Source organism: Parus major, chromosome 1A (assembly GCF_001522545.3).
Source record: "Parus major isolate Abel chromosome 1A, Parus_major1.1, whole genome shotgun sequence".
In the NCBI taxonomy this organism is placed as follows: domain Eukaryota; kingdom Metazoa; phylum Chordata; class Aves; order Passeriformes; family Paridae; genus Parus; species Parus major.
Genome location: NC_031773.1, coordinates 46,808,713 through 46,836,299, shown reverse-complemented (window position 1 = coordinate 46,836,299; position 27,587 = coordinate 46,808,713). Strand labels below are relative to the sequence as shown.

The window sequence follows — 27,587 nt, the reverse complement described above, 5'->3', positions numbered from 1 at the left end:
TTTTTTTTTTTAAATGATGCAGAGAGCAAAGTTTTGGTTTCATGATGGTTTCATCCCCTTTCCTCTATTTATGTTGCTCTGTGTTTATATCACAGAAAATGAGGACAATGGCAGTTTATGTGATAGATAGACCTTATTTCCCAAGGAAGCTAATTTCAGAGTGTTGCACCACCCACAGAAACAGTCTCCCGCACAAAGCAACATTTTACTATGTCATTCCCCACCAAAGAAAAGCTAATCCATATTCTTGACATTTGGGACAGAAACTTCCTAAGGAAAGAACAGCATTTTCCTTTTCCAGAAAAAGAGTTTCAACCTGTGATCCTTAGTATGGGACGTTCAAACAGATTGTGGCAGATTATTAACATACAGGCCAGCATTCTATACAGTTAAAAATAGGAAAATCTGGAAACCAAAGAGAGTAACACGCCTTTTAATTGCTGAGGCAGATTATCATAGGACAGCTTGGAAGGGAAATGGCGGAGACAGACTATTTCATGCTTAAAAAATAGAGGGAATTTACTTATGTGTAAGGAATCACACTGCTGTTCCCCAACGAGGAACCCTGAATGATCCCACATGTCTACAAAGGCAGTAGGTACAACATACAAGCTACTGAATGACAGAAACTGAGGTGAAGAGAGGAATCATCTGTGCTCAGGCACTGAAAGCAGAAATGCCAGAAGACCTCGGGGAGACAGTAGACAGCAGATTTAATATGTTTTTGCAATGTGATATGGCAGCAAAAATCATGCAGTTAATTTAATTTGGGGTTGTAAAGGCAGAGACCTCTTCTCAGAGATACAGGCAATAGTCCCATTTTTTAATATAGTAGTGAGACCGCAGTTCGAAGACATGTTTAGTTCTGGACAACACGGTGCTAGCTAGATGTCAACAACTTGGAGGAAAATAAAAAAAGAGGAACATAAAAAGCTGGAAGGGATTACAGCATGTGTAGGTTGGCCAAATAACAACTGTGAAGAGCATCACGGGAATTGCAGATGAGAACTTCAGGGGCGCAGAAGCACCAGGGAGTGAGAAAGACTGTTTAGGGTTGTCTGAGTGAGTATAAATGGTATAAATATAAAGTAAATTAAGTAAAGGAAACATTAATCTACAAGACTGCAAGATAGCATCCCACAGGAGCTACCATCACCTGATTCACACAAGACTATGGAGCAAAGCACACAAGAAATCACTAAAGAAACCCTGACTGCAGGAAAGGATTACGTGAGGACAATATTCCTTTGGGACCATTTAACTGCTCACTGACTGGGACATCTGCAGAGCAATAGGTCTCAGGCCAGTATATGGAAATCTCCCTCCTCCACACCATTGCTGGAGGCACTTGTAGACCAAAATAACCATATGGGTAATAACCATGGATGGAGTCTTGTATTCAGAGGGGCTGCAGGGGGGAAGGTCTATTGTCAGAATTTCCCCCTTTTTATCACTATGATTTCCTTGAGATGTCACTGTCTCACCATCTGGAAAAAAAAAGCCAGCAGTGATGTTTTAACATACATTCATTTGGATTACACAGACCTTTGAATAGATGTTTTGGACAGCCCTAACCTCTTCTGAGGTCTGTGGCAGATATAGCAGTTAATTAGAATGAAAAAAAAAATCTTTACTATCCCATAATTAGAGGGATGAGACCAAGATAAGATGTAACACAGGAAAGCTTTCACCCATAACACCTTTACATCACATTGTGCCATCATATGTTCTACCCTGCCTGTCATACAGAAAAGGACACCTGACAATATAATATGTTGCTTCAAAGCAAGGGCTGATACACCATGTCACTACTCAGTCCAGATGTGCCACACACTCATTGCTGGGGGGAAATAAAAATAGGGAAAAAAATAAAAAGAAAGCCCAAACAATTTTATAAATGTTCTATAGGGAGTCTGAATGTCTTTTTTTTTTTTTTTTTTTTTTTTTAATTTGGTCTATATTTTTTTAACACCACCCTTTAGGGAAGCATGTGCTGCAATCATTATCAGTTCATCCATACACAAAGCACACAAAGGTATAGTCCCCCTTAAGTGTTGACCTTAAATTGTCTTTCTCTACATAGAAATGTCATGATCTTCATGAAGAAAACCTTTCTGCTTATTTATGTAATTGAAAAACATGGTCTAACACACACAAATATACAGCAAATGCAAGTGTACTAATATTTGACATAATCTTGTAAGGAATTGCTGAAGCATATGCTAAAATTAATTCATCACCCCCCCCTAGTTTATCACAAACCTGTGACTGTTTTGTTTGCACTCTGCTTAATGGTCCATCTTTCTCAGGACAACATATGTTACAAATCTTTGTAATTTCATGCTCTTACCTTGCAGACCATGCCTAAAGAAAAGGAAAAAAATAAGAAAAATGAAGCATTTTCTCCTTTCTTTTAAACGTACCTCTCGTCTAAGTGCTCGGACAGGCACTGTCAGCTCTGAAAATTCAAGATTAATCAAGCAATTAAGAATTGATATCTAGTGACTTATAATAACTGGAAATGAGAGATGCTGGATTTATTTTTGCTCTGCAAGAACCCAAAATAGCTAACCTGATTTTTATGGACAGCAGGATTTTAAATATTTGTGGAGAACAGATACAACCTTTTGCACATTCTTTAGCAAAAGGCCAGTCTGTATAGAGGGCCATGCTGGAAGAGCAGCTTATTTCAGATTCACACCCTGCCTTTACCTGAATGAGTCTGAAAGTGTACAGAAATCCTAAGAGCAGGAGCCAAGATGAAGTTTTGCTTTCTCTCTGCCATGTGCCAGCACAGCATTGCACTGCTTGAATAAACAACCCAACTGAGCAGGAATTACATCACTTCAAAACTGTGGTTTCCTTCAGACATTAAAAAGAATGGGAAGCATTTCCATTCACATAATTATCAGCATTATCACCTCTCCTCACACCTCCTCCTCCAGCATCTAACTGTTGTTATGGTAGGGACTTCCCTGCCTCCCTTCCTTGGGAGTGGAGAGAGCCTTTGCAACTCAGCTGCAGTCATTTGCTTTCCTCTCCATGAGCTCAGGAACTTCTTCAGCAATCAGAAGGACTTCATGGGTTGGATGAGCAATAACTCAGCACATTCCCTCTGTAAACATTTATTTGGAGAATTGGGGCATACGTATTTGGACTTTTTATGGTAATTTGGATCTCAGCTTTCCTTATTGCCAAAATGGTGGATGCCTCTGTAAAAGAGAGGAGTAACTTCTGCTGCTTTGCTACCTCAGCTAGGCAGATGCAAGCGTTATTGATACCTGCATGAGAAATCAAAAATGAAAAGCGAAGTGCTCCAGAACCCAGTGCTGGTGACTAAGGAAGAAACTTTCTTTTTCCCAAAACTATAAGTAGCTCAGCAGCTCTTATTTACCCCGCTACTGGCTTCTTCCTGGACAACCTGACAGAATTAAGAGCACAGAAACCTGAATTCTGTTCCTAACTTCACCTCTGATTCTCTGCATCAGTCTTGGAAAAGTCATTTAAGCTCCTAAGCCTCCATTTTCTCCATGCATGAGGCTGAAATGACATACTGAGCCTTGCAAGAACTTCTGAAACCTCTGATTTTAATTGTACATGTCAGTGCCAAAAGCACCATTATGGGCATTACAGCACTAATTCTCTCACAAGAGAGGGAAGCTCACTGTGCCACAGGTATTTTGGTTACAATTATTACCCCTGGAAGTGCTCAGATATCATTGCACAAAATTGTAGGCAGATGAATCTTTCAGATGGGATAGAAACCAGAGGCCCTGACAGGTTATTAAAAGACATAACGTTTTGAAGAAGCCCATATGTTAGCTTTTTCATGTTCACCCTGTTCCAATTTGGATAATTACATTCTAACTCCTTAAAGCAGGGTGGCTGACCTACCTGGCCCTACCAGCTGTATATCCAAATCTTCATGTGGCCCAGAGCGATACAACACAATGCACATATTTCAAAAAGCTGAAGAAAAAGAGGAGCTCTAGGAGATGCTCATCAGCTAGTGAGAAAGATTTCCTCCTGGAACCGGAGCCCTCCCCTCCTGCTGAAACAGTCCTTCCCTCAGAAGCAGCTTCTCCTCCGTGTCACTTCCCACAGGAACCTGCCTGCTATTGTCAGGGCACCATCACACTTTGTCCCCAGGCAGCTGCGTAGTGGCAGCTCTGTGATGCACGAAGATTCACAGCTCGCAACACATTCCAGCAGTTTACAGGCCTAGTTATTAATAGTGAAGGACCTAGTGACATACTAGTTACTAACAGGAATCTGCATTTCTGCTTTATCATTAAGAAAGAAAAACATTTCATCCCTCACAGTAAGTAGAGCCTGGCTTGCCCGAGAATCAAGCAAGACAAGCACTGAAGGTTCACTTTCTTCTCTTCTCTTGGAGATCACTGGTGCTGTCTGAGCTGCTCCTTTTTCCTGTACAAACTCTCAACAGTAATACACTGTGCATCACAAATCTTGGCCACCACAGAATCCCAAACCACAGGAAGAGCAATATCTGAGCCTTCATCAATTTCCTGACAAAGAAGAGAAGCAGCATATGGTGCAAAGGATTTTTTTTCACCACAGACACACAGTAAATTTTCCCAAACCCAAGATAAGATGCCATTTCCAACTGGTGAAAGAAAGTGGTGGCAATTTCAAGCAGCCCCAAACAGCTGGCTAATTTTGAATTTCAGATGCCACTCTGACCCAGTGATGGTGTCAGCAGCCGCTCTCTTGTGCCTTGCATGGGCCAAGACATTGGTATCTGATGAAGCAATTGCTCCAAACATCATGGATGCAAACGAGGGGAGCCTGTCCTGTCCCCATCTCTTCACAGGTGCTGGTGGCACCTGGGCCATGGTGCAGACCTTTGAGACGTGTCAGAGTCACCAGCCCCAGGGGCAGAAGACAGTCACAGCCAGGGATGTTCTGCATGGCTGTAGCTGCCCACCTCTGGGGAGTCTGTGGTCTGGGGGTCACCAAGGAAGTTGGCGGGGGCATGTGGGCACGCAGGGGACAAGAGAGAGAGCAGAGAGGACCTAGGGCACCATCTGGTGGCTTCACTCACTGCCTTCCCTAAATCCTTGTCTCACGGGGTCATAATATAGCATAGCCAAGGGCTGAAAGAACACCAAGTCTTACCAAGAGACAGCCCAGCTGAAACAAGAGACTCCTGCCCTTGGCCCAGACTCGCACATCTGTAGGGCACTACTGGGTAGGACAGCAGTGCAAACTAGAGCCATAGTAACCATTTTTCTTGGGTGCTGTTCAGTCAAGCGCTTCCCTTGATAAAGAACCAGCCCCAGCTGGGTATTTAGAGATAATTCGCAGTAGAGACACCCCTGAGAAGGCTAAGGAAGAGAAGACAGAAGTGATGAAGGAGAACACTTTGGACATGTGTTTCACTGGCGTTATCCACTACTGTAAGGTCTTGTCTGCAGATAAAGGCAAAATATAGTTTGCTCATTTTGTGTGACAAAACTGTACCCATGCAAGAGCTTGTCCTCTGCAGAAAAAGATCAAATCAACAAACCTCTCAAGTGCACCCTGGTTTTTGCCTTATCAAATGAGGATTTGCTGTAAAGGATTTATGAAGGAGTCCATTTAAAGGGAATAGATGACCTCAGTGTGACAAACACCCTTTGTAGCAATGCACTCTCAGGACCAAAGCCTCATGTCTGGTCAAGAGAGCAAAGGATCCTAGTCCTAACACAGCACCTCCTTTAGAGGAAGGCAGGCAGTGCATTTCCACCTCATGCCATTGCTTACTTTGATAACAGGTCTCCGCTTCCCTGAAATCCTGGCAATAGAAAAGGATAATTCAACACTTGGGAACCAAAGGTTATACCACTATAACCAGGGAGCCTTCTCTGTGCATAACAGCACCATGCTGGGGGAAGCAAGTGGAGCTGAGGCCCTTAGAGACACAGTTTTTAAGAGGAATCCATTCTCACCATTCAGTTTAAAGCAAAATGTACAGGGTGAACACAATAAACCAGTCACCACTTCTCATATTTGTGGAGATGGTGAAACTGATCCATAATTTCTTTTTTTTTTTTTTTGTTTTCCCAATTGCCTAACACTTAGAAATGAATACATTTCCTCTTGCTAGCAACACGCATTTTTTGCACCTATTCTCATGGGCCACAGAGCCAGGTAAGACAAAAAGACCAAATGACAACAAGAAGATCAAATGACTGCCTTTTCCCTGAACAAATCTCTGCTACAAAGTAGCTATACCAATATGATATAAATTATATTCCGTAGTCTTTCCTACCTGTGCCTTCAGGCATTTCCTCATAGCACCCTGGAAAACTCCATACCATTTTAAAACATCCCTGCTCTCACAGCTTTATGCTTTTCTCTCTCACACACACGCTGTTGCTGCCACGGCTGCCCATGGTGCATGATGCTAAAGAAGTGATTTTAGATTGTGGCTTCATAGTTTTAAACTTCCTTTTTCTCGTGCAGCAGCCTTTTAGCCTTCCTCACAGGGCCAACTCAAAAGCCATTGAAATCAACACAGTGACCCCCATCCTGATTTTGACAGTTTGGCACACAGCCCAAATCCCCACATTTGCTAGTGTTTCTTAGAATATTTTTACTTTTTCACTTAATTGATCAGAACCTGGTGTGATTCTTCCAGTACTTTAGCACTGACTGTTCTAGAATAGCATTTTCTGTTCCAAGTACTCCTCTTTCTCTCATGTTATATTTTAAACAGCTTCAGCTTTTTAATATATAGAATTGTTCAGGCATAAATGTAAGAAACATGCTACTTAAAAAGACAACAGAAACACAAGACAAATCAACTCATTGCAAAGAGATATCCTTGCCAGGAATTTTCCAGTAGCATCCAGTATTTTTAGCATTTATAAAATTTAAAAAACAAAACACAAAACCTAACCATAGTTATTTTGAAAGTTTTTACTTTTCATCTAATCCACTGGCATCTGCTGAATATTTTATTGCCATACTGCAACATATTTATAATTCATCTCATCATTTCTTCAAATTTGTTAAGGAAAGGAATTGTTATACCTGTACAATCCTCTGAAAATTCTTCTGTGAACACAAATATTTCCTGGTCATACTAGTAAAATATAAAACTTTTTACTTCAAAAATATTTATAATTGTTGTGATCACTTAACAAATTATAAATGGGTCTAATAAACCATGCTGTTCATTCATTGCCTTTTCTGAAATGAATTCCTCAGCACTGGGAAGAGAAAAAGCATTTTTCTGTGGTTAAAGAAAGTCCAAATTGCATGTTTGAAATCTTTTCTAATAAAAAGAGCAAAGCAATAAGCGGATTATCTCTTTAAACATAGTATAGGAAGGTTGGAGGCCCCGGAGACATTTTCCATAGCCTCTATCTCTGATACATAGCAACATTATCTTCAGCTAGAGAGGGTCCTATGACCCTGGAGCTCAATTTTAATTTGATCTTCTTCTTTAAAGAGGTTTCTACGATTCCTCTCAAGTTATGCTGCATATTCTTATTTTGGGTTGGTTTTGTTTGGTTGTTATTTCATTGTTGTTTTTAATATGAGATAAAACAGCCTCAGCTTTTTGATCTGCTGGTTTGATCATGTTATACGGATATTTAATGTAACTTCTTCCCTATCAGAACCAGAATATGCATCAGCACAAATGGTAGGCAAGTTCCAGATGACAGGGGAGAAAGAATTTGGATAGCAAATTCACTTCTAAGGCCTCCTTCCTCCAGTCATTCTAAGTTTCAGAACTGCTGTCCCTGGCCAATAACACATAATGGGGGAGTAAAGGAGCTTTACACTCTTTACAGCAGCCAGCTGAAACAAAGGCAAACCTATTGGTCTTGGTGGGCAAAGGTACCATGCCTGCTCCCACAGAGGCTCAAAATCCCCAGTGATATCAATGCCCATTGCCAAGATGAAAAGGAAACTTGGATTTCTGCAGGCTGGAACCTGGCCCCAGACCCACATGGCTTATGCAGCTCCAGCAAAGGAGTTTCCTCACATTCCCACCTCCTTGTTCCTCTCTCTTGCAGAATGGGCACTGTCACTGACACGTGTTGTTAGGAAGGGGTATTTTCTCTGTTCTGTGTTCATTTTCTCCGCCTTTATCTCCATCAGTGCATCCAGTCCTCACTGTGTACTGCTGATATTGCTGAAGGGGAAGCATTTTCTTGGAGGCACTGATTTGAGTCGCCTCAGTAAGGTCGCAGCAGGCATCTGTGACTACTTGATGGGATTAGCAGATTACGAGAAATCGTGTTTGCTGTGGGGTTCCTGAGAAAGGGAAAATGGGCAGGTGGATGCTTGGATCTGGTTAAACTATGCATGAAGTCCTGATGGCCATTTCGGCAAAGCCGCAAGCACAGGATCAGACGGAAGGCTGCAGATCAGGATCGGAACATCAAGCCAGCAAGCAGGGAAGTCTCTGGATTGTCCTACCACTTGCAGAGGATTTCAGACGGGGTAGGTGAGAGAAACCTTCACAGATTGCCCATTCCCAAGATAAATGCTTGACAAAAGCAGCTTTTCTTTTGCATCAAACAGTTTTGCTGCAAAATAGCTTTGCTGCATCAATGCAGACTGAGCCTCGAGGGATTTTTACAGACACATTCTGTTGTTAATGAAGGGCAGTTTAGAAGGGGCCAGGGGTTCACAGTTCCCTCGTGGTTGTGCTCTGAAGTCACTGTGGATCTCTGCATGTACCTGCATCTCATCTGGGATGTAAGAGAGTAGCTCTGCCATACAGAAAGATGTCTGGTCCACATAGGGTCAGGTATCTTCCCTGTTAGATATTCTCATACAATGTATCAGAGGATTCTTCTAGAGTTTCTTGCTTCTTAGGTGTCTGCAGAATGATGGAAAAGGAGAAAAAATAAATGGAGGAAAATTATTCAAAAGATGATGAATTAATTCTTAATAAGCAGACACTGACGTTTGTTCTGTTAGAAATGGCTGTAAGTGATCTGCTGAAGCAGAAGCCACTACAGTGAGAAATGCTGCTCCACCAGAGACGAACGTGACTAATCCAGCCCAAGGGATAAAGATGCCTCCTTTACTAGTCACTCTTCCCCAAAAAAACTGTCAGACAGGGAGGGGAGGGAAAATTGGACTCGGTAAAAAAATAAATCACTTTGGATTCTGTGAAGGAGGAATTCCCTGACCTCCTCAATCCTGTTTCTTCAACAGTTGAGTCTATTCCTCACGACCGTTCCTTGTGTAGACAAGGCGCTGACAGACTGATATTTTAAGTGCTGTGTGGCACAGGCCTGCTGTAAGCAAGGTTACACAGCAAGTAGCTAAAATGCCACCGGCTGAACTAAGCCCTACCTACACTAGCATTTTCTCTGCTGCCACCAGCAAAGGGAAACACCACAAAAGTGCTGAGTGGAGGCACCTCCAAAGCATGCAGGATTAACCCCTTGCTATCCAAACTGGCCGACAGTCCATAGTGACAGCTTGCAAATGCTCTTTTCAGAGGCTTTCTAGCCTGCTTCCCTTTACAGCTCTCCCTCAATTGTGCAGCATCCCACAGCAAGGGTTGAGCGGGACCCTCTGAAGCAGTCAGCCAGTGTTCAGCAATCTCAGCTCCCACTCACAGGCTAAACCCACTGAACCACAAGTCTCACTCTTAGGGAAAACATTCTCTTATACTCTGGAAAAGACAGCTGGAGGACAAGTGTCTCAAGTGGTCACAGCCCAGGATGACTGAGAGAAGCTGATCAATGTGCTTGCAACCATAGGGAATAGTGCAAACTCTCCAGTGCTGAGCTCATGGGACCCTGCCACTCACACTTTCCTTCCTCCAGACCAGCACAAGAACTGGAGCTGTTTGCTCTCAGTGTGAGAGTTCATCCCCTCTCTGCTTTCTTCTCCTTTCTTTCTCCCAACTCTGCTTTGACCTTTACCCTACCCTGGTTGAGACTGCCAGCACCAGACCCACTTACACACAGATGCTCCTCTGCTGTTGCTTTGTTGCTGCACTGTTTTACAGACTCTCTGACCATCCAAACAGCAGCTGAATGGTGTGGGCCACACACAAGCAACTCAGCACAGCCCAGACAGCTCCCTGGTAGAGAAAAACCCCACACATACTTCATCTTACCATCCAGACAGAATCACTTCAAAGGGGACAGCTGGTAAAGGTATACAGAGAATAAACAGAATCAGAAAGAGGGACCCTGTCCAAGTAATTCAAAATGCAGCAAAACACAAATGCAGGGATGCTGTCTTTTCCAGTGTGTCCTGGGGTGACATCATATAAGACAAGCCTATATAGAACAACCCGTCCTTCCCCTCAATAACCAGGAACCTGCCACTGCTTTTACTAACAACTCCATGGTGGTGTCACAGCAGTAACTGCAGGAGACCAGAGGCCATGGGCCCAGACCACATGACGAGTAGCTATGACACAAAGGGGGCTGCTTGATTTTAGGCCACCTTTTCCTAGAAGGTGGGAGTTGTGAAAATGTCTCAGACACTGGAAAATACTGTCCTTTATGAAAGAAAGGGCTGGTGCAACCAGGGAAACTCTCCGCAACAGAGCATTAATGGGAGAAAGCAGCAGATGTTTTCAAGGAACATTTTCTAGCACTGGAAGAGGATATATTTTTTAAGCAGATAAGAGGTCTAGAGAAGAAAAGAAAAATTAGGTTCTGAGGACAGGAAGGAAATGTTCCCTGGGGTGCCTGATGCAAGTTTTGTCCACATGAAACAGCTGGTGCCTGCCAAAGGCAGGGTAGAAGGCTGTGTGGGCCTCTGATCTGCTTCATGTGGCCTCCACAATTCATTTATACCTGCATATTCCTAGTTGCCTCTATTTTCCCTATGAGTGTATTTAGTTCCTTGTCTCTCACTCATAATTCTCAGCCCAACAAGAAGATCCAAGTCCAAAACATACCCACACTGCCTTTTGCTGGGCTCCAGAGCTGACAGCAGACATTGTATAAGCCCAGACTCTGCTCAAACCATCTTGGCTTCTGCTACCATGAAATGATTCTCAGGTGCTTAATGCTGGTGAGGGGAAAGTTGTATTCGGGGTCTGCTGCTGGTGCAGAGATTTCTTCAGCCCAGAGGATGTCTCAGCTGCCTAAATAATCTGGAAAGGGCAATAACAGGACCAGCACCTGCCCAACTCTTCATGAATGCCTATCTTGTTCAGAGGGAGCAGTGATGCCAAACCCCTCAGTGCTTTCAGCATACATCATACAGCAAAGCATCTGCACACAGCCATGAGTGCCAGAACTGGCAGAGCTGCAGGAGCCAGGGTTCTGCTGAAGAGAGAAGATAGGCTACATGTGCAGTCCAGCTGGTGAGTGCATGCCACATCCCGTTTTCCCCCTTTGGTGGGACTGGAGACACATTTACTGCCTGCTAGATCATGAGATTGTGTGGGCTTTCTTTCCACAGATGCCCAGGGCATATGGGAACTTTCCAAGAACACGGCCCTGGCCCTTACCTTCCCTGGAGGATTCTTTCTGTGTGATGGGTTGTTTGTCTTGTTCTCGAGGCTAGAATAGATATCAACTTGCTGCACATCCAGGCTCTGCACAAAGAAGAGAGAAGAAAGTAGGGGTCAAATAAAATACTTAGGTTTAAGATAACTAATTACCCACTGGGTTGTTCCCCATCTCATGCCTGACATTTTTTAGGAACACCTGCTATCTTCAAAATTTTGAAGCTCCCAACCTTAACCTGGCAAACAGAAAATCCTTTTCCCCTGAAATCCCCACAGTGCAGATGCATCATCATCTTTTTTTCAGGCTTACAGAGACAGGCTTTGATGTTACCTACCCTGTGTAAGGCAGTGGAGAAGAATGCCAATACCCCTGCCTCCCCCTTTGCTCCAGAATTGTCCCAGAATGCAAAGTGGTGCACCAGGGGGGAGCACAGGTAAGAGGCTCTTACTCTGCATCACCCAAGACTGTTTGGGTGCCTGACAGCCACAAGCTCTTGTTCATGATTATTCTGGGGACAAAGGTAAGAAAAAGGGAGGCGCTGGGGGTCCTGAAGTACAGAGGCTGTTGAAAAGGAACACTATTTCTGTTTATTATTTGTTTGGTTTGTTTTTTTCCCAAGCCAGAACTCTCCTTTCTTCTTTGAGTGAGCAAAGAATAATAAAAAAATTCATATGCTCCCAGGCCCTCAAACATTACCATGGTCCCACACAGCTACACAGAGAAACACACACACGCCCTGCATGCATATGCACCCGTTGTCCCCCAGGTAATCGTGTCACAGGAGATGCATGTCAGTTTGAGTGATATTCCAGATCTGCCTGAAGGATCAAACATAACAATCATGAGGACTTTTCCATGTGTGTTTCAAGGATGACAGCAGGTTGCCAAGGTGGCTGTTTCTCTGGCAACAGGAAGATGGGAGGAGCTCCGGCTGCAAGAGGGGCAGATGGTATTAGTGGAGAGAGCAAGGCTCCGTGTAATGCAGTGAGAAGGAAGAGCAAAACATGGAGGCTTCATTGGGGGCTGCCAATCACTTGAACCTTCATAATTTCATGTGAAGTTGCGAACACCCAGCACCTCTAAGGATCATGGCCAGCAGGACAGTGCTTTGAACAGGACCAGAGGATAGAGAAGCAGCACTGGGAGTGGGCCTTGGAATAAACAGGCACTTAGATATGAATTGGCCACAGTGAATGGGGTACCACATGGCTCTCACATTCCCACTGCTACTCTGGAAACAGCCAAATTATTTCACATGTCTGCTTCCTGCTCCCAAAAACTGGTTTTGTCTACTCAAACATCCCCACCACTCGCATGTGCACACAGAAAATTCTATTTCTCCACACTTATTTTCAATTCTCTTTGTGAGACCCCAACTTGTGTGCTGAGCTTCCAGAAGCCTGGCTCCATGTCCCCTTGGCAGCCTCTTTCCCACTCCAGTCTGAAGCCACTTGTGAGTAAGGTGTTTAACCTCCAGAAAAGATTCCCTTCCCTCCACATAACTTCTTCCCACGGAGGCTGCTAACAATGCTGGTCCTTTTCCAGTCAGTTGGAGAGCTGGTGTCTCCAACCACCATTTGCAAGTTAATTACTTTTACTTGGTCACTGATCACCTGCTACTGTCACAGTGGAGGCACACAGGCCACTCTCCTCCCTGCTGACAGATGCCTTCCTATCCCTGAGCAGCCTCCTGTCTTCCTCACACCGGGAAAAGCTCCTGTGCTCTGGAACCTGACTGCACCTGCACAGCAGGAGTTCTGTTTGCTGCTCAAAAAAACCTTGTTTGAAGTGTAAAGCAGATGAAGCAAGTCCCTCAGATTGTTATTTCCAAGCTGCTCATTAACTAAGCAGCTAAGCTGGAAGTCAGAGGGTATACAGGTTTGGTTCCAGGCAGGGCAGTGAGGTAGAGCTACTCTACGGCTGCAGGACGACAGAAAGGTCAAGGAAGGCAGTACAGAGAGAACAAAGTGGATTCCCAGCTGCCCCCTTATTACCAAGCTTTTTGCTATGTTGCATGCTTTTCACTGCATACAGACGCCCTTAGGGACAACAAAGTAAATAATGGCACCTGGAAGAGCCACTGGGGAAGGTATTTGCTCCCAGGAATGTTCAGCAGGACAGTTTTGCAGAAGGTGTGTTAGGACCCTTCCCACACCAGGGATGAGCCTTGACACCGTATAGGATAAAACAGAGCATTTAATGTTACCAGCCAGTAACAGCATCTGTTACTTTGAGATCCAGTGCTGCCTCCTCTTGCTTCTGCTCCCAGCTTCAGACCTGCAAGGACACTGTGCTTTCCTGGCCTCACTTTCTTCCAGACTCCAACATCTTGCTTCCCACACAGATAGCGTAGCTGGCATGTGCTGGCCTCTTGTCCTGTCCCTGAACTCTGACCTCCTTCTTTACCTCATCACTGGGAGTTACTTTTCACTTGTCTTTCCTTTTTTTCCTTGCCTTAGATTACCCCAATGCTGATCACAGATTTTTTTCCCCTCTCCATGAATTAAGCACTGAGTTCAACACCCACTAATAGAATTTCACAACTCACCTAGTTTCAAACACAGTTTGCAGGGCTGAGTTTACACCATGCAGAGCCCCAACAAAATTTAGCTGTGGGGCACCATAGTTATCATTCAAAGGAAATCAGGTTTGTCAACTTTCTATTCCCTTTATCTCTCCTGGGGGCCCATCCAATGCAAGTTTCCATCCCAGGGCTCTCACCCTCTCTCCTCCCCTGCCTATTGTGCTTTGCAGGGCTGTGCTCACTGCTCTCCACATCACAGCGCTGCTCTCAGCCTGTGTCTGGAGCGGGAGTTGCTGCTTTGAGCCCCCACTGCAGCAGTTGCTCCACAACAGAGGAAACTCCCGTGGGCAGACTCGTACCCCCAGCATGCAGGAGATGGTCCCAGGCTGCTTGCAGCCCTGCCAGAGGCCCAAGCCACCTGCCCTGCACACCGGGCTGGCCAGGAGCCCTGCACAGCTGGTGTGTGGTTAACAGGCGGCACAGAAAGGCTGCTTGGGCCAGCTCCATAGGGCTCGTGCAAGCACAGGGGCCCAGCCAGCTCCTGGGATTGCCTGTGCCTAAGGCGGGCTCTGCTGGCTTGCTATATTAGCCTTAGTGGAGCCTGAACAGAATAACATGATGAAACATGTAATTAAGATGGAGCTAAGGATGCATGACGAGGCCGACTGAGCGAGAAATGGATTTGATTTTTTTTTGTCTCCTTGCAGAAATCATCCACTTCAGCAGGAAACTACCCGTTTGGATTTTTATAAGCCTGAATTAAAAAGAAATTACTTGATACAAATAAAAATGTTTATAACCTGCAACCTCCTTTACCCAAAGCATTGCCTTTTTCCCAGAATAAACATATCATATACATATAATACATAGTGCTCTCTTTTAAACTGCTACTCCAAAAATTAAAGGGCCACAAAATGCTGCCCCACACCCACCCACAGAGTGAGAATGAGAAGACTCATCCTCTTGTAGGTATCTGCCCCCGATCAGGTCTCCTGCCTCCCTGGCACAGCTTTGCTCCTCTCTGTAGTACATTCTCCAGAGCTTTGCTTTGTTTAGTTTAAATGATTAATGCAGCAGAGCTCACAGGGTTTCCTCAGAGACTTTTCCAGCCCTTATAGACCTCACAGAAAGAAAGGTTTCCTAATATTCAGGCAACATCCTTCTCTACTCACTTTCATTTTATTCCTCCTTGTTGGTCCCACAGATCACAAGAAAAAAACAAAAACAAACCCTTCCCTTCTTAGTGGAGCAGCCATCCCATGGGAGTAAAAGGAGAAAAAGAAATCCATTTAAAATGGAGCTGGACAGGTTGTAAATGGGATTAGGAGCCATAGTTACTTGAAGTAGCTGAGGTCTAGGCCTGACATTTCAGGGGAGCCACTTCAATCCTACTACTATGACACTGGGGCTATTGGGCTCAAGGGGTGGGAGCAGTTAACATTCCTAAGTTTGGGAAATGGAAAAGGAGATCCAATGGAAAGGGAAATGCTTAAAAAAAAAAACTCCTTTTACTTTCTCCTTACCCATTTCCCCCTGCTAGCTAGTGTGCCTGCTCAGGACTGCTGCAGTCTGTGACACTGGCACCAGTGAAGGTGCCACAGCAGAAACTCAAAATAGCTGGGGGTTGTTCAGGGGATCATGTCTTTGCCCCTTTCCTGAGCCGTCATTCTCCAGCTGGGAAGGGATGTCCTTGTGACACTCTGCAGTACAAAGTGGGGCTGAGAGTCCCTCTTCCTTCCCAACTTTTGGAGACCCTTCTACTTCTTCCACCAGGAACCCTCCTTAGCCCCACACTTGCTGCTCTGTGCTGCTGGCAGAGGGAAAGGTGCTGCTCAGCAGGGCATGGGTCAAGGCTTGGGCACCGGGGAGGCCATGACTGGGACCGGGATGAGATGGAGACATACCCAGTCCTGAGAGAAGCTAAGCAGGGCAAGGTCACTAAGACCTTGGCTGGTATGAAGGTATTGCTTATGTTCACATCATGATACTGGCATTGTCTGTACCATGGTAGGGAAAGGAAGGGTTGTACCATGATATGGACAGAAGAGATGAAGGGTGATTCTGGTACTCACGTCGTAGACAGGAGGTGGTGGTGGTGGTGGTGGGCTGGCCGAAGGGAGCTGTGTTTCCACCTTCAGGATATTTGGCTGGCTCCTTCTAGGGCACAACACCTGCTCAGGACAAGACACCAAATGACACATTTGGAGAATGTCCTCAAAGCTAAAATGAACACCAGTGTCATATCAAAACCAGCTGTTTGCACACCTCCTGAATACTTCCACAAGAAAGAGTCTGCACAACATGTGCTGGTTACTTTCATCACTGCATGGTTAAGTGTAGAATCCAGTGACTTACACTGGAGCAGTGGAAAGGAGAACTGGGCTCTGTGTGTACATATAAAGCACTTTCACCACTGAAACCTTGCTGGCTGAAGGGTGTAAGTACTGAGCAGCACAAAACAATGCTATAGAGCAGGGAGTAAAGCAGGGCACTAGTCATAGTGCAGAGAGGAATTTCAGAGAGGCAAAATGCAATTTTATCAGGATTTGGCAAGGAAGCTTTTCCTAATACACAGAGTCTACAGAAGAGCACCAGGCAATCATTAATGGTGACATATAATGCACAAGTCCAGCATGGAGTTGAAGGAAGAAGACCCTTCATCTGAAATGTTTCTTGCATCAGATGAGTTCTCCTTGAACACATTCCATTGACACACAGAGAAAGGGTTAGCCCTGCTCAGCAAGAGAAGAGGCAGAAAAGGCAGAAGGCTTTGCTAAGTATCTCTGTTCTAATTCAGAAAGAAGTGGGATGATTATATTCACATCACATGAAAACGACAAACTGCTTTCCAGTCCATTAGTAACTAAGGAGGATGCTAAATAGCTTCTCTTAAAGATAAACATTTTTAAACCAGCAGGTCTGAGCAAGCTGTGGTGAGAAATATGGGTTGTGTTCTGCAGGAGGGCAAATGTAATGACTGCACAATCTCTTCAGACCCCAAGGAGAGGCCATAAGTCTGAGATTTGCTGGCCCACCTCAAAACCCAGAGATGCCAAATTGGTGAGTCGTGACAGTGCCTCCCCTCCTCATGCCCACAGAGACACTGTCTAGGCACACAGAGATGGGGGCCTATCTCCAGCCAACTCCCTTTGCCTCTTACACTCCTTCCCCCACGTCAGACTGCCTGCAAGGTAAGTCTCATGAGATTAGCTGGGCTGCCAACTGTTTTCAACCTCATGATCTCTGACTGTGTGTGCTGAAGCCTGATGCTCCTTGGAGTTGAAGGACTGTACACGCAGCACAGCCTCCACATAAAAAAGCATGCAGAGAGTCTGCTGTTGTGGTAGCAGAGAGCAGCTTCAAGGAGTTATGGGGTGTACTCTGCCTAGAAAATAACAATGCCAAATTCCATTCTGAAAGAGGTAAGGGTATTTTTAAGCCAGCCTTGAGAACTCTGGCAGAATGCAAATTATGCTGTTGGAACACCTGAGGCAGCAGTAATAGAAGCAATAGGTTTCCCCCAAACAACAGGGATTGCAATATCATGAATCCAGAGGTTTTTCCACAGGGTCCATCTCATCCAGATCTTCCAGCTCTGCCTTTGGCTTTTCTTCTCCCACTCTCCAAATCCTTTCTGCCCCACTCCTGGTATCCCCTTGGCTCTCAGCATCCCAGATTCCATTTCCTTATCCAGCTGGTCCCAACCTGGGACACTAGTTTGCTCACCCAAGGGGCTCTGTCAATCCAGACTTAAGACCCTTCTAGAGCTTCCTCACTCCAGATTCCAGTCCCAGTTTCCACCCTGAGGCTCGTTCTTCCAGCCTCATAGAAACACTGCTGATGGAAGGTGTCCCTGGAGATTGCACAGTCCGATCCTTGTCTCTCTATCATTTCTTTTTTTCCCCACAGTTATTTGCAATTTTCAGACAGGCTTCCTATGGGGATCCTTGTCCTGACCTTCCGCTCTCACTCTGTCTCCTAATGCTTCCTCTGCCAAACAGATGCCCAAGGCTTTGGTCCACATCCCCATTACAGTGCAGAGTTTTTCTTCTATGGTGCCCAAGCTCAGGAATGCAGCTGCAGTCTCCTTGAAACAGTTACCTCCATCTTGAAAGAAAATTAGAAATAGGGAAAGTCCTGCCATCAGGATTGTAACAGATTTGCTCAAGCGTACAGGACATTACTTGGCCCCTTCACAGGGGTTTTAGACAACAGAACTGGTAAATCAACAAAAGCCATGACTGAGTATGCACAAACTGCAATTTTCAAAAATCCCATCACAAGGCTACATCTTCTTGGATATTCTCAGGACCAGCACACTGCTAATGTGACTTCTTGCCCTGTGTCAAATCCTTGCTCTAAAGCAGAGCATGCTGTAGTCAAAATGATTGCCAGAATTTCTTTAATGGGCAAATCACTTACTCATTTTGTCTTTCCTGTAATCTTTTCTTCTCAGAAAAAGTGAACTTAAGAAAATAAACTGGATCAGACACCCAGCATGGAAAATTTCAGCATGGGGACTTCCAATTCATCAAAGCTAGAAACAAATGGAATTAATTCCTAGTATGGGTCAGGCATTGCTTTTTATTTGGTTATTACTTGCCTTTCTTTTCCACAGAAGCAGAGCTGTTGCAGTGATGCTCAATACAGCAAGAAGAACAGTAAGGGTAATGAGGATTTGCAACCAATAAGAGGTATTTATGTATCCTGTATCTGTAAGAAAGAATGCAAAAGGTTCACAGTGTGAGTGGAAGTTATAACCCTGCTGTATTTTTAACCCTGGAAAGACCCTTGAGAAAACTAAACTACAGGAGTGCAGAATATGGTGGCAGAAATGCACACACCCTTCAAAACATACTCTGACTGAACAGAGAGCAAGGGTGCAGCTGCAGAAATCACACAGAAGATGCAGGGTATAAGCTGCTCCACTTCACAGAGGGAGGTGACATAATTATGAAATACAAGAAATTTGGTAGATAGAGGTTTTTGTGGCAGAGGTCTTTTGTGATAGAAGCAGAAAGACAGATGGTGGAATGCACACAGGCCACATGAACTGGGAGGATGAGCACTGTAGACATCCTCTGACCAGCATAGCAAAGCTACTTCATCACAGCTCTTTGCATATACATTAACAAGTTCTTCATACCCATTGATATTGGATATAAATATTACTGATATTGATTATCAGTAATACATATCCAACCAGTCAGCAGCATGCACATCCTTATCACATTTCTTTAACATTCCTCTTATGTTGCATCAAGCTTTCCACTGCTTTCCAGAGTGCTCATTAACAGACCAACCAATTCCTTGTACCAAATGGAAAAGAGAGAGGCACGTCAGTGAGGCCATAACCTGTTCATGAGTCCCTAAAACTGAGCATGCTGAACCTGTACAGGTGATTACAGCAGGCACCCTGATGACTGACTTTATCAGCTGCCTCTGTCACACTGCTGAAGGACAAACCACACTGTCTCCTGAACACTGACACCCAAAAGTACTATCTGACCTAGTTCCCAGGCTCCCTGGACAGATTTTGACTCCCAGGAAGCTGTGGCAGGGCAGATATAAATTACTGCCTCTTCATGTCCTCATCTCTGCATTGGGAACAGCAGCACAGATCACCTGTGCCAAGTGCATTCAACCCTGATGGCAGTTAGTATTGGGCATTAAGCATTATTCATACCTGACTTCATAGCATGTGTGGATAGACAAAAAGAAGAGCAAAGATCAGGTTTTCATAGCCAGATCCAACTGATTTTTAACCTCCTGCCCTTCCTTTCTGGTTGGTCACTTACCTCTAACAAGGATGAACACTCCCTTCCCCATTTTTTGGATATCATTCCATTTGACCTTGCAGTAGTATGTGCCAGTAGAAGAGGTGTTTTCAAGTGGCATGATTCTGTAGTCATAAGATAAGGCAGCAGTCTTATTCTCTTCTCCAGAAGGAATGGCTACGTTTTCCAACCTAGTATAGATAGATGTCTTCTGATCCAGTGAATTAATCCAGTAATAGCAAATTGAAAATTTGGTGTATTTCGGCATGTAAGGGAAGATGACTTTGCAGGGGATGGATGTTCCTTCCTTGAGCAGGGCAACCTGGATTGGAGGTTTCTGCTGTACATCGACATTTCCCCCTGTAAGGGTAATAATTGCTAGCAGTCACCTAACCTCACTTTCTGTGAGGAGAGGATGTCTGCCCCAAAGACAGGATCACTCTAAAAATAACCATACCCCAGGAAGCATGCCTGTAGCATGCAGTGTTGGCCCTTGTCAGAAGCTGAGTGATTCAGAGCACGTGCTCTGTGTGATCTGCCACATCTCTTGGGTAATTGCTGTCTGATCCATGATAGCCTGATGCATTCACAGGCTTCCCCTTTTCTCTTGTGAGCTCCTCCATACAACGCCAGCACACAGAAAGACAGGAAATGAAGCAGGAAGTGAACTGATTTTGCAGTAGTGTATGAATGTATTTACAGTAGGTGAATAGAAAACAATTTTCTAAGATAAATTCTAGTTGGACATCTCCTGAAACTCCCAAGCTATAAACCTCACTTGGGAATCTATGTGTGGCCGTGTGATGGCTCTGTGCTAGTGAAGGCAGGTGTTATCAGTGGGACTGTATATTTCTGAAAAGCAAGTGAGGAAGGAAGTTGCATATCCCGTAAAGGGGCCAGCACCAGGGCCACCAGAAATAAGCCACAGCTTAATCACTCCAAACCTTTGCTGCTCTAAAACAGGAGCAAAGCACAAGCCTCAATGTTAGCCATAGGAACTACCTACATATGACTGCAGATCTTAACTATTCATACATGACAGTATCTTAGGCAGAGATGAAAGCATGCCCTTCATGCACTTCTTCCCAATACATATAAGGCAGTTTAAAGTGATCTATCACTGTAACTCAGTAGACAATGATGCCAGAAGTTAAAAGAGAGGACAAATAAGATGGACAAATAACCACACCACAGTTTTCCCTGTTTAGTTTAAGAAAAAGGAAAAAAAACCTAAGAGTGACCCACAGAAGACTGGGGTATAGGACTCCTTTGGTTCCCAGGCAAATCTGGGTTCAATATCAGGCAGTCTCTGGATCTGTTTGTTTGTCAGCTGACATGACACCACATATAATGCAACTTAAGAGGAGGCTCTTTGAGAAAGGGAACTGGAAACTTACAAGTCTTCTCACAAAATTAAGGATTCTTTCTAAAGACATGTGAAAAGAGAAGAGGGAAAAAGGGTAAAGAGAGAAAGTAGGGGATGGACAGGCTTTTCCATTTATGCTTTAGATGGGATTTCCTGGAGTTCTGCATCTATGAACAGGCTCATAACAAAGTATTAAAGCTGTCCCAGAGCACAGTCAGGCTTGCTTCTCTGTCACTACGGGCTAACGCTGCATCACAACAGCAGCATCACATCGGCACAGTGGGAGCTGGCACTGGAAAAGGCAACTCAGACTTAGCACTGCTGAATGCTGAGCACTGAGGATTTGTGGTGGGGGACAATAATGGAGAGAGTGGCACAGTTACTGCCCAGAAAAGGACTGTTGGGAAGTACCATATATTAAGGAAAATTCTCTACAGATCACATATCCAGGGACAACAGCCTGACAGTAAGGATGAGCTTAGGTTACAACACCAAAGAAAGGTTCTTGGCTGTAAAAGCAACTGAGATACAGTACAGTCCTCAGGGACATGCTCAGTCCTGTGTACGCTAGTTACAATATTATTGGAAACGTGGTAACAAAATCCTGCAGACACTGTGGGAGTGATAACCCAAGTGGTTTATTCTGGGCCATATTTTTCAAAATCATTCATCATCCTTCTCCTCATCTCTACACAGCAGAAGACACATGAATATAGTTTCTATGTAAGACACAGCTAAGCACTACTGTAACAAAAGAGAGGAGAAATCCATTTCGTATTATCCCAGAAGACACGAGGTTGAAAAGAACATACCAAGGAAAAAGCCAAGCCATTTTATTTAGGTTCTCTAACCCTTCTCCCATGTTCCCCCTTTCTTAAGGATTCACTCTCTCAGCTTTGAAATGCTTAAAAGACAGAAATAGCAGCAGCATGCAAATTCCTAGAGGGGATCTCTGAAAATTAGCAAAAGATAGCAGCTGGAAATGCTCTAGTATGAAAAACATGAGAGTAAACAAAAGGAATTAAAAACAAAATATTTGTTTACCTCCACACTGAAGCAACCAAACAAACAGGAAGATGATTTTTAGATTAGGGATCATGATGGGGGGGTCAAAGGCTGTAAGAACACAACCAGACACAAAGATCCAAAAGGCAAAGGAGATGGGGGTTTGTCAGGTATTTTCATGCCAGGGCAGCTGGCTGATCCCCTCCTGTTTGCGAAGCGACAGGCGGGATGTACACACACTGCATTTGGCAAGCAGTTCCTGGCAGATGCAAGCTCTTCTGCTTTTCAGTCAGACTCCTCCCCACACCAGGGTTTGTACATTCTCTGTACTACAGCGATGGTGTTAGACCTACCAGCGAGTGTCCAAACGCTAGACCGCAAGCAGTTTAACACGCAGATCTTTGTTCCCTGATGCCTCTAAAATATCTCATGCATTTAAAACAAACTTTGTCACCTTCCACACTGACATGAAAACTCAAGTGATGGATCACCTGTTTTGCCTCCAACACGGAAAACCAGTACACACATGAGTAGTCAGTACAGAGCAATGGCTCTTCTGTACCCCTGACTCCACAAAATGGCCCTCCACAGCCAACTTCTCACTAAGTCCTTTCTGAGGAAGGCGCTCACATTCACAGAGTGACAACAACCAGACAGCAAATTCGTTCTGAACAGCTGGACTATTTCAGATCCACACCGTGCTGGCTCTGAATCAGCTTCACAATGCAGGCAAGCTTTAAGTAACCTATCGTAGGCAAATCTAAGGAGAGCCCTTTGAAGAAGAAAAACCACGTTTTGTGGGAGGCTCCTGCCGCCTATACTCACAAAGAGTCTTTGATTTTCAATGAACGCTTGTTTTTAGCTAAGACATCTGCAATGCAACAACTGAGCAGCATCTGACTCATAAAAACTCCTGTGGCTGAGAGGTCTTCACTTCTCTTTAGGCAGCTTCCTCCTTTCACACGTCTTGTGAGACAATTGCACTGTCCACAAGAAAGCACTCTGCTGCAGCTTCAAGGGTGCCCACTCACATGGGGCGCTGTGCTGCAGAGACTGGTGGGAGATGGCCATGTGGGGAAAGACCTAAGGCAGCAGATCAGCCTGTAAGCTTGGTGTATTCAAAAGCACCATCAGTTGTTTTATCCCTCCAGACTTTGTAGGAACAAGGTTTCCTCCAAACAACCTTTGGTTTAGAGCATTTTTCCTCCTGTTCAGCCTGGGACAGGTCCCCAGGAGGAAGGGGTCTTGACACAGGGGGAGGCATAGCAGCTGCATGATGCCCAGAAATGGCCCCAGTACCTTGCTGAGAGCCCTGACAGATGGGGATAGGAGAAAGTGGCTTTGTGTGGCTTTGCAAGGCTGGTGCAGCAGCTGCACTCCTCCAGGGAAGGTTTAGCTCAGATTAACCAAAACCAACTCCTCTCCCCGAGACATGCTGATGTGAGCTGCACAGGGCTGGTCTCAGCTGGAAATCACTCCTCACAGGTCTTAATGCTGAGCAGCAAGGACAATCAAAAGCGGTAACAAGACACTTGGGGCCCACTTGGTATTTCAGATATGGAGGCACAGATCAGGCAGCTGTGGCTTTGGGGTTACAACAGTATTCTTCAGCCTTTCTAAGGCCTGAACAGCATCTCAAGGTAGTTGGGGCAGGGAGGGAGAAGGAAGCAGAGGCTCACTACTTTCCTGTGGAAGAACTCTGCTGAATTGTGAGGGCTTCCTCGGCTCTCATATCATGTTCATCCCCATGGTAGCACACAGCTTTGTAATTTCCAGTATTGATGTATTTCTAGAGGACAGAACATGCTGCTCCTGCCAGTGATGTGTTTTAACTGTTATCAGCATTTATCTGCTTCAGGAATTCAGGGTGATAAGTGGATTAAGTGCGGTAGGTTTGTAGGGCTGCTAGGTCAACATCGTCCTTCCGTCCTTTCTGTTCTCTTACTATAAACAACCCTGTTGCCACTCAAAATGCCAAGTCCTAGAAATATCACTGTCTGGAATTAAAAAAAAAATAAAAAATCTAGCATTTCAAAAGAGATCACACATAAGACTCAGCTGTGGGATTAAAGGCACAGCCAGGCCAGAAATACATTCACTGGTGGGATTTGCTATGGTAGAGCTCACTGAAAAGAAATGGCTTTGAAACGACTACCCAGCAGCTATTAACTGCGAGACAGGATGACATTCTGTTCCTTAGAGCCTAAAGGGAGCCTGAATCTTTGAATGTTAAATTCTAATTCAATTTGGTCTGGGGATTCTGAACTGAGTTTTAACCCTGGAGACATAAATGGGAGGAAGATGAGGAAAAGCTGGGGAGTTGCTATTACCAGCCTGTAGCAGGACTGAACTGATCGCCCTAAAACTTAGGTGGAACTAACCAGGATACCTGTGCCAAAGGAAATAAATTAAGAAGCTCCAAAGGAATAGGTCATTGTATGCCCTTCACTCATGCATTATACAGTACATCGGTGCATGTGAGCCAGTCCCTGCAGCATGGTGAGGGGGGCACTGCCTGGCCAGTTGTAATCCCACCACAGCACTGACTGGCCAGGATCTGTATGGCTTGGTCTGTCCTTTGATGCAGTGAATGCTGACACTTCCTGAAATTAAACAGAGGATTGGGGTAGATTCAAGCCAGTTTCTGCCTGTAGCTGAAAAGTGGCTATTAATTTCACTCAAGCACTTTAAAAAGCCCACCATAGTGGCCAGCATTCCCAATGGTGAGGAAAAGCACGTTGTTCTGGCATGCACCACCAACAAGTTTGGGCAAGTGCAGAACCTACCAGAAGTGCCGGTTCATAGCTGCGTCCAATGTACACCCACAAGTCCAGGCACACACATGCACACACACGAGCCCACACATGCCCTCACAGCCAACTCCAGGGAAAGCATTAATTCAAACAAAAAGGCTGCTGCTAGCCAAGGCAAAAGCAATGCTGCAGAGACCACAACAAAGCCTCTTTATTGCTGAAGCGTTTAACACCACAACCATCCAAAAGAGGAACACCACTTGGCGCACAGAAGAGCTGCAGCAACTCAACGAGCCTGATTGCACAGAGCGTTTCAGAGCATTCCCCAGCACGGCAGCTCTGGGTTTGCTGCCTTGTCAGAGACCAGCTCAAACCCCCATCGCTGGAAAGCCAGCCAGCGGCAACATGTGCACCTCTGAGGATTCACAATCTCTTTGACTCCTCTAACCCCAGACTCCAAGGCATACAGTTTCCCTGTCTGGCGGCAGGAGTGATAGCAGAGCCAGTGTGAGAGGGCCGTACCTCTGCCAGCATTTTTACCACTGCTGTGTGTCGAGTGCCTTTCAGCAGGGCTGGATGATGCTGAGGTAAAAGCTGCCAATGCCCTCGCTATGCTTCTATCCACTGAACTGCTCTAGGGAAAAGAATGATCAGTGACTTGATGGGAATACAGAAAATTAGAGGTGTTGGCACCACCGTGGGGAAGGGAGGGACTAATTCCTTTTCACCAGCAAAACAAGTCTCCCTCAGGAATCATCTACTGCTTTTCCTCTGCTCACCTTGTGGGAAGATTCCCAGGGTTGAAGTTACCACCATAGGTCTGGCACACTCTTACGGCCGTGCCTCAGCCTCGCGGTGCTCCCACCCGTTCCTCCTTGTGTGGCAAGTTGTGGCCAGCGGGAATTTGCCTGGCGGGAGAGCTTTGCCTACTCAGGGTGACACCTTCCAGAAGAACATCTACCTGCCCGGGCCCGGGGCTGAGGCTAGGCCAGGCCACAGCGGGACCTGTTAACTCCGCCTGATCCAGGGGGTTAAATCTCCCCGCGGGCAGGCTCCCCCCGCACCTGCGGGAGGCTGAGCCGCGGACACCGAGCCCCGGTGCGGCCGTGCCCCGGCGGGCCGGGCAGGGAGGGGCGGAGGCCGCTCCCGCCGACCCACGCCCTCGCCCACAAGATGGCGCCGCCGCCCCGGCCGCCCCCTCCCTCCTGCCTGCGCCCGCCCACCCACGGGCCCAGGGCACCGGAGGAGTCGTAACCCTGGAGAAAACGAGCGCAACTAGGATCCACTTAAGGCAAAATTAATGCTAATTAACCGTAATCAACAGCTCGAGGAACAACTTTTACTCGGCAAGCTGCAGATACTGCAGTCGCGGTTCGCCCGTCAGGCAGGAGCAGCAGAAGATGGGGTGTGGAAAAGGAAAATGAACCTGTCTGCCGTGGGTGTCACCCTCCCCGCTGCGTCCGGCACTTGTCGCCCTTCTCTGCGCCAGAGGTCACTGTCCCCCCAGGCCAGTTCATCCTCCACACGCCTCCTGCCCCACCAGCGGACACTCCCCTCGCAGCCCCCTCTGGCAGCGGCAGCCGAGTCGCTTCTGCTGAGCCTTTTTGGGGGGCAGCAGCCCCCAGCCGGGGGGCAGAGCACAGGCAGCTGCCGGCAGCATTGCCTCCAGCCCTGGCACCGTCTCCACACTCACAAGCCACCCCTTCTATGCCGAGGGTGTTCTGTAAACTCCTGCCAGTGCTACTGAGGAGCAGTTTTATTATGAATGACAATTCTCGGCTTGCAGATGCCTCTTGGCACCACACGCGGATGCTTCCCACCACAAGCAAAGCCCAAGTACCTATTTCATGCCGCTGACCAGTGATGCTTGCACTAGTCAAGGTGCTGGTAATGATGTTCAGCTTGCTGTGGTGGCCTCAGCAGGGGCAGGCTCAAAGGAGTGTCCCCACAAACAGCCACACACACACACACCTCAACATCCCCCACAGGAGCATGAGTGCAGGAGTCACAGGCACACAGCCCTCCCACGGTCACAGGATGTGTCACCAGCCCCCCCAATGCCACCACCAGGCCAGCCCAAACTTTCTCACGAGCAGCAAAAATGCTGGGGGTAGGATACTGGGCAGGAGCACTGCCAGCAGTGCTCTCCTGAAACAGGAGCCCCTGAGCCCAAGCTGCATGCCTTGAGGTGTGCACATCATGCTCTGAAACTGTCCTGAGTGAAGGGCTGTGCAATCCACTGCTGGGGGTGAAGGGGGGAGGGAGGCAAGTCTGGCAGGTGCTGGGTCCTGTGGAGGGCACACACAGGGAGGATCATGTTGGACAAGATGGCAGCAGTTGCAAGGGAGCTGCAGGACTGGTTCCTGCCAGCAGTGGCTTCGCCAGATGGCCCTTCTGGTCTTGTCTGTGCAGGGAAAACTGCTTGGGCCTCAGCCCTGCTCCAAGCCAGCCAGCTGTGCCAACCCCAGCTCCCTGCAGCCTGGCAACAGTTTGTGACTGCCCTCAGCTACCCAAGCCTGCCCCACAGCTGACTCCCAATCTAAGCGTCCCCTAAGCTTGTTCAAGAAGTCCCTCCACTCCCTTTCACCCAAACCACCTCATTCCCTTGCCTGCTCTTTCTCTCCCTTTTTCTGGGTTTTGTTTTTTATTTCTTTTTCCTTTTAAAAGTCTTCCCTTTTTTTTTAATTTGGGACCCATTCTTCATCCTGC

General features: G+C 46.0%; 1 protein-coding gene across 2 annotated transcripts; it reads right to left on the bottom strand.

Moving 5' to 3' along the window:
- Positions 1-1,942: 1,942 nt before the first annotated feature.
- On the bottom strand, positions 1,943-26,028 carry NFAM1 (NFAT activating protein with ITAM motif 1). 2 transcript variants are annotated; one of them, XM_033514490.1, is made up of 8 exons: positions 25,658-25,698; positions 25,401-25,512; positions 22,165-24,728; positions 19,776-20,114; positions 18,581-18,690; positions 16,050-16,148; positions 11,453-11,539; positions 1,943-8,842 (listed from the first exon to the last, which is right to left on the bottom strand). In XM_033514490.1, exons 3-8 carry the CDS (start codon positions 22,217-22,219, stop codon positions 8,783-8,785), a joined length of 750 nt encoding a protein of 249 aa, XP_033370381.1. In that variant the 5' UTR covers positions 22,220-24,728; positions 25,401-25,512; positions 25,658-25,698; the 3' UTR covers positions 1,943-8,782. The 2 variants fall into 2 exon arrangements, with proteins under 2 accessions (XP_033370381.1, XP_015482718.1); XM_015627232.3 differs by lacking the exons at positions 22,165-24,728; positions 25,401-25,512 and having other exon boundaries at positions 25,658-26,028.
- Positions 26,029-27,587: the final 1,559 nt, after the last annotated feature.

Excerpts from the sequence above, each read along its gene's own strand:
- NFAM1 (XM_033514490.1), bottom strand. The coding sequence starts at position 22,219 with ATGATCCCTAATCTAAAAATCATCTTCCTGTTTGTTTGGTTGCTTCAG. Across the intron at positions 20,115-22,164 it reads TTGGTTGCTTCAGTGTGGAG|GGGGAAATGTCGATGTACAG; the intron begins GTAAACAAATAT and ends TTACCCTTACAG. Across the intron at positions 16,149-18,580 it reads TGCTTCTGTGGAAAAGAAAG|GTGTTGTGCCCTAGAAGGAG; the intron begins GCAAGTAATAAC and ends TGTCCTGAGCAG.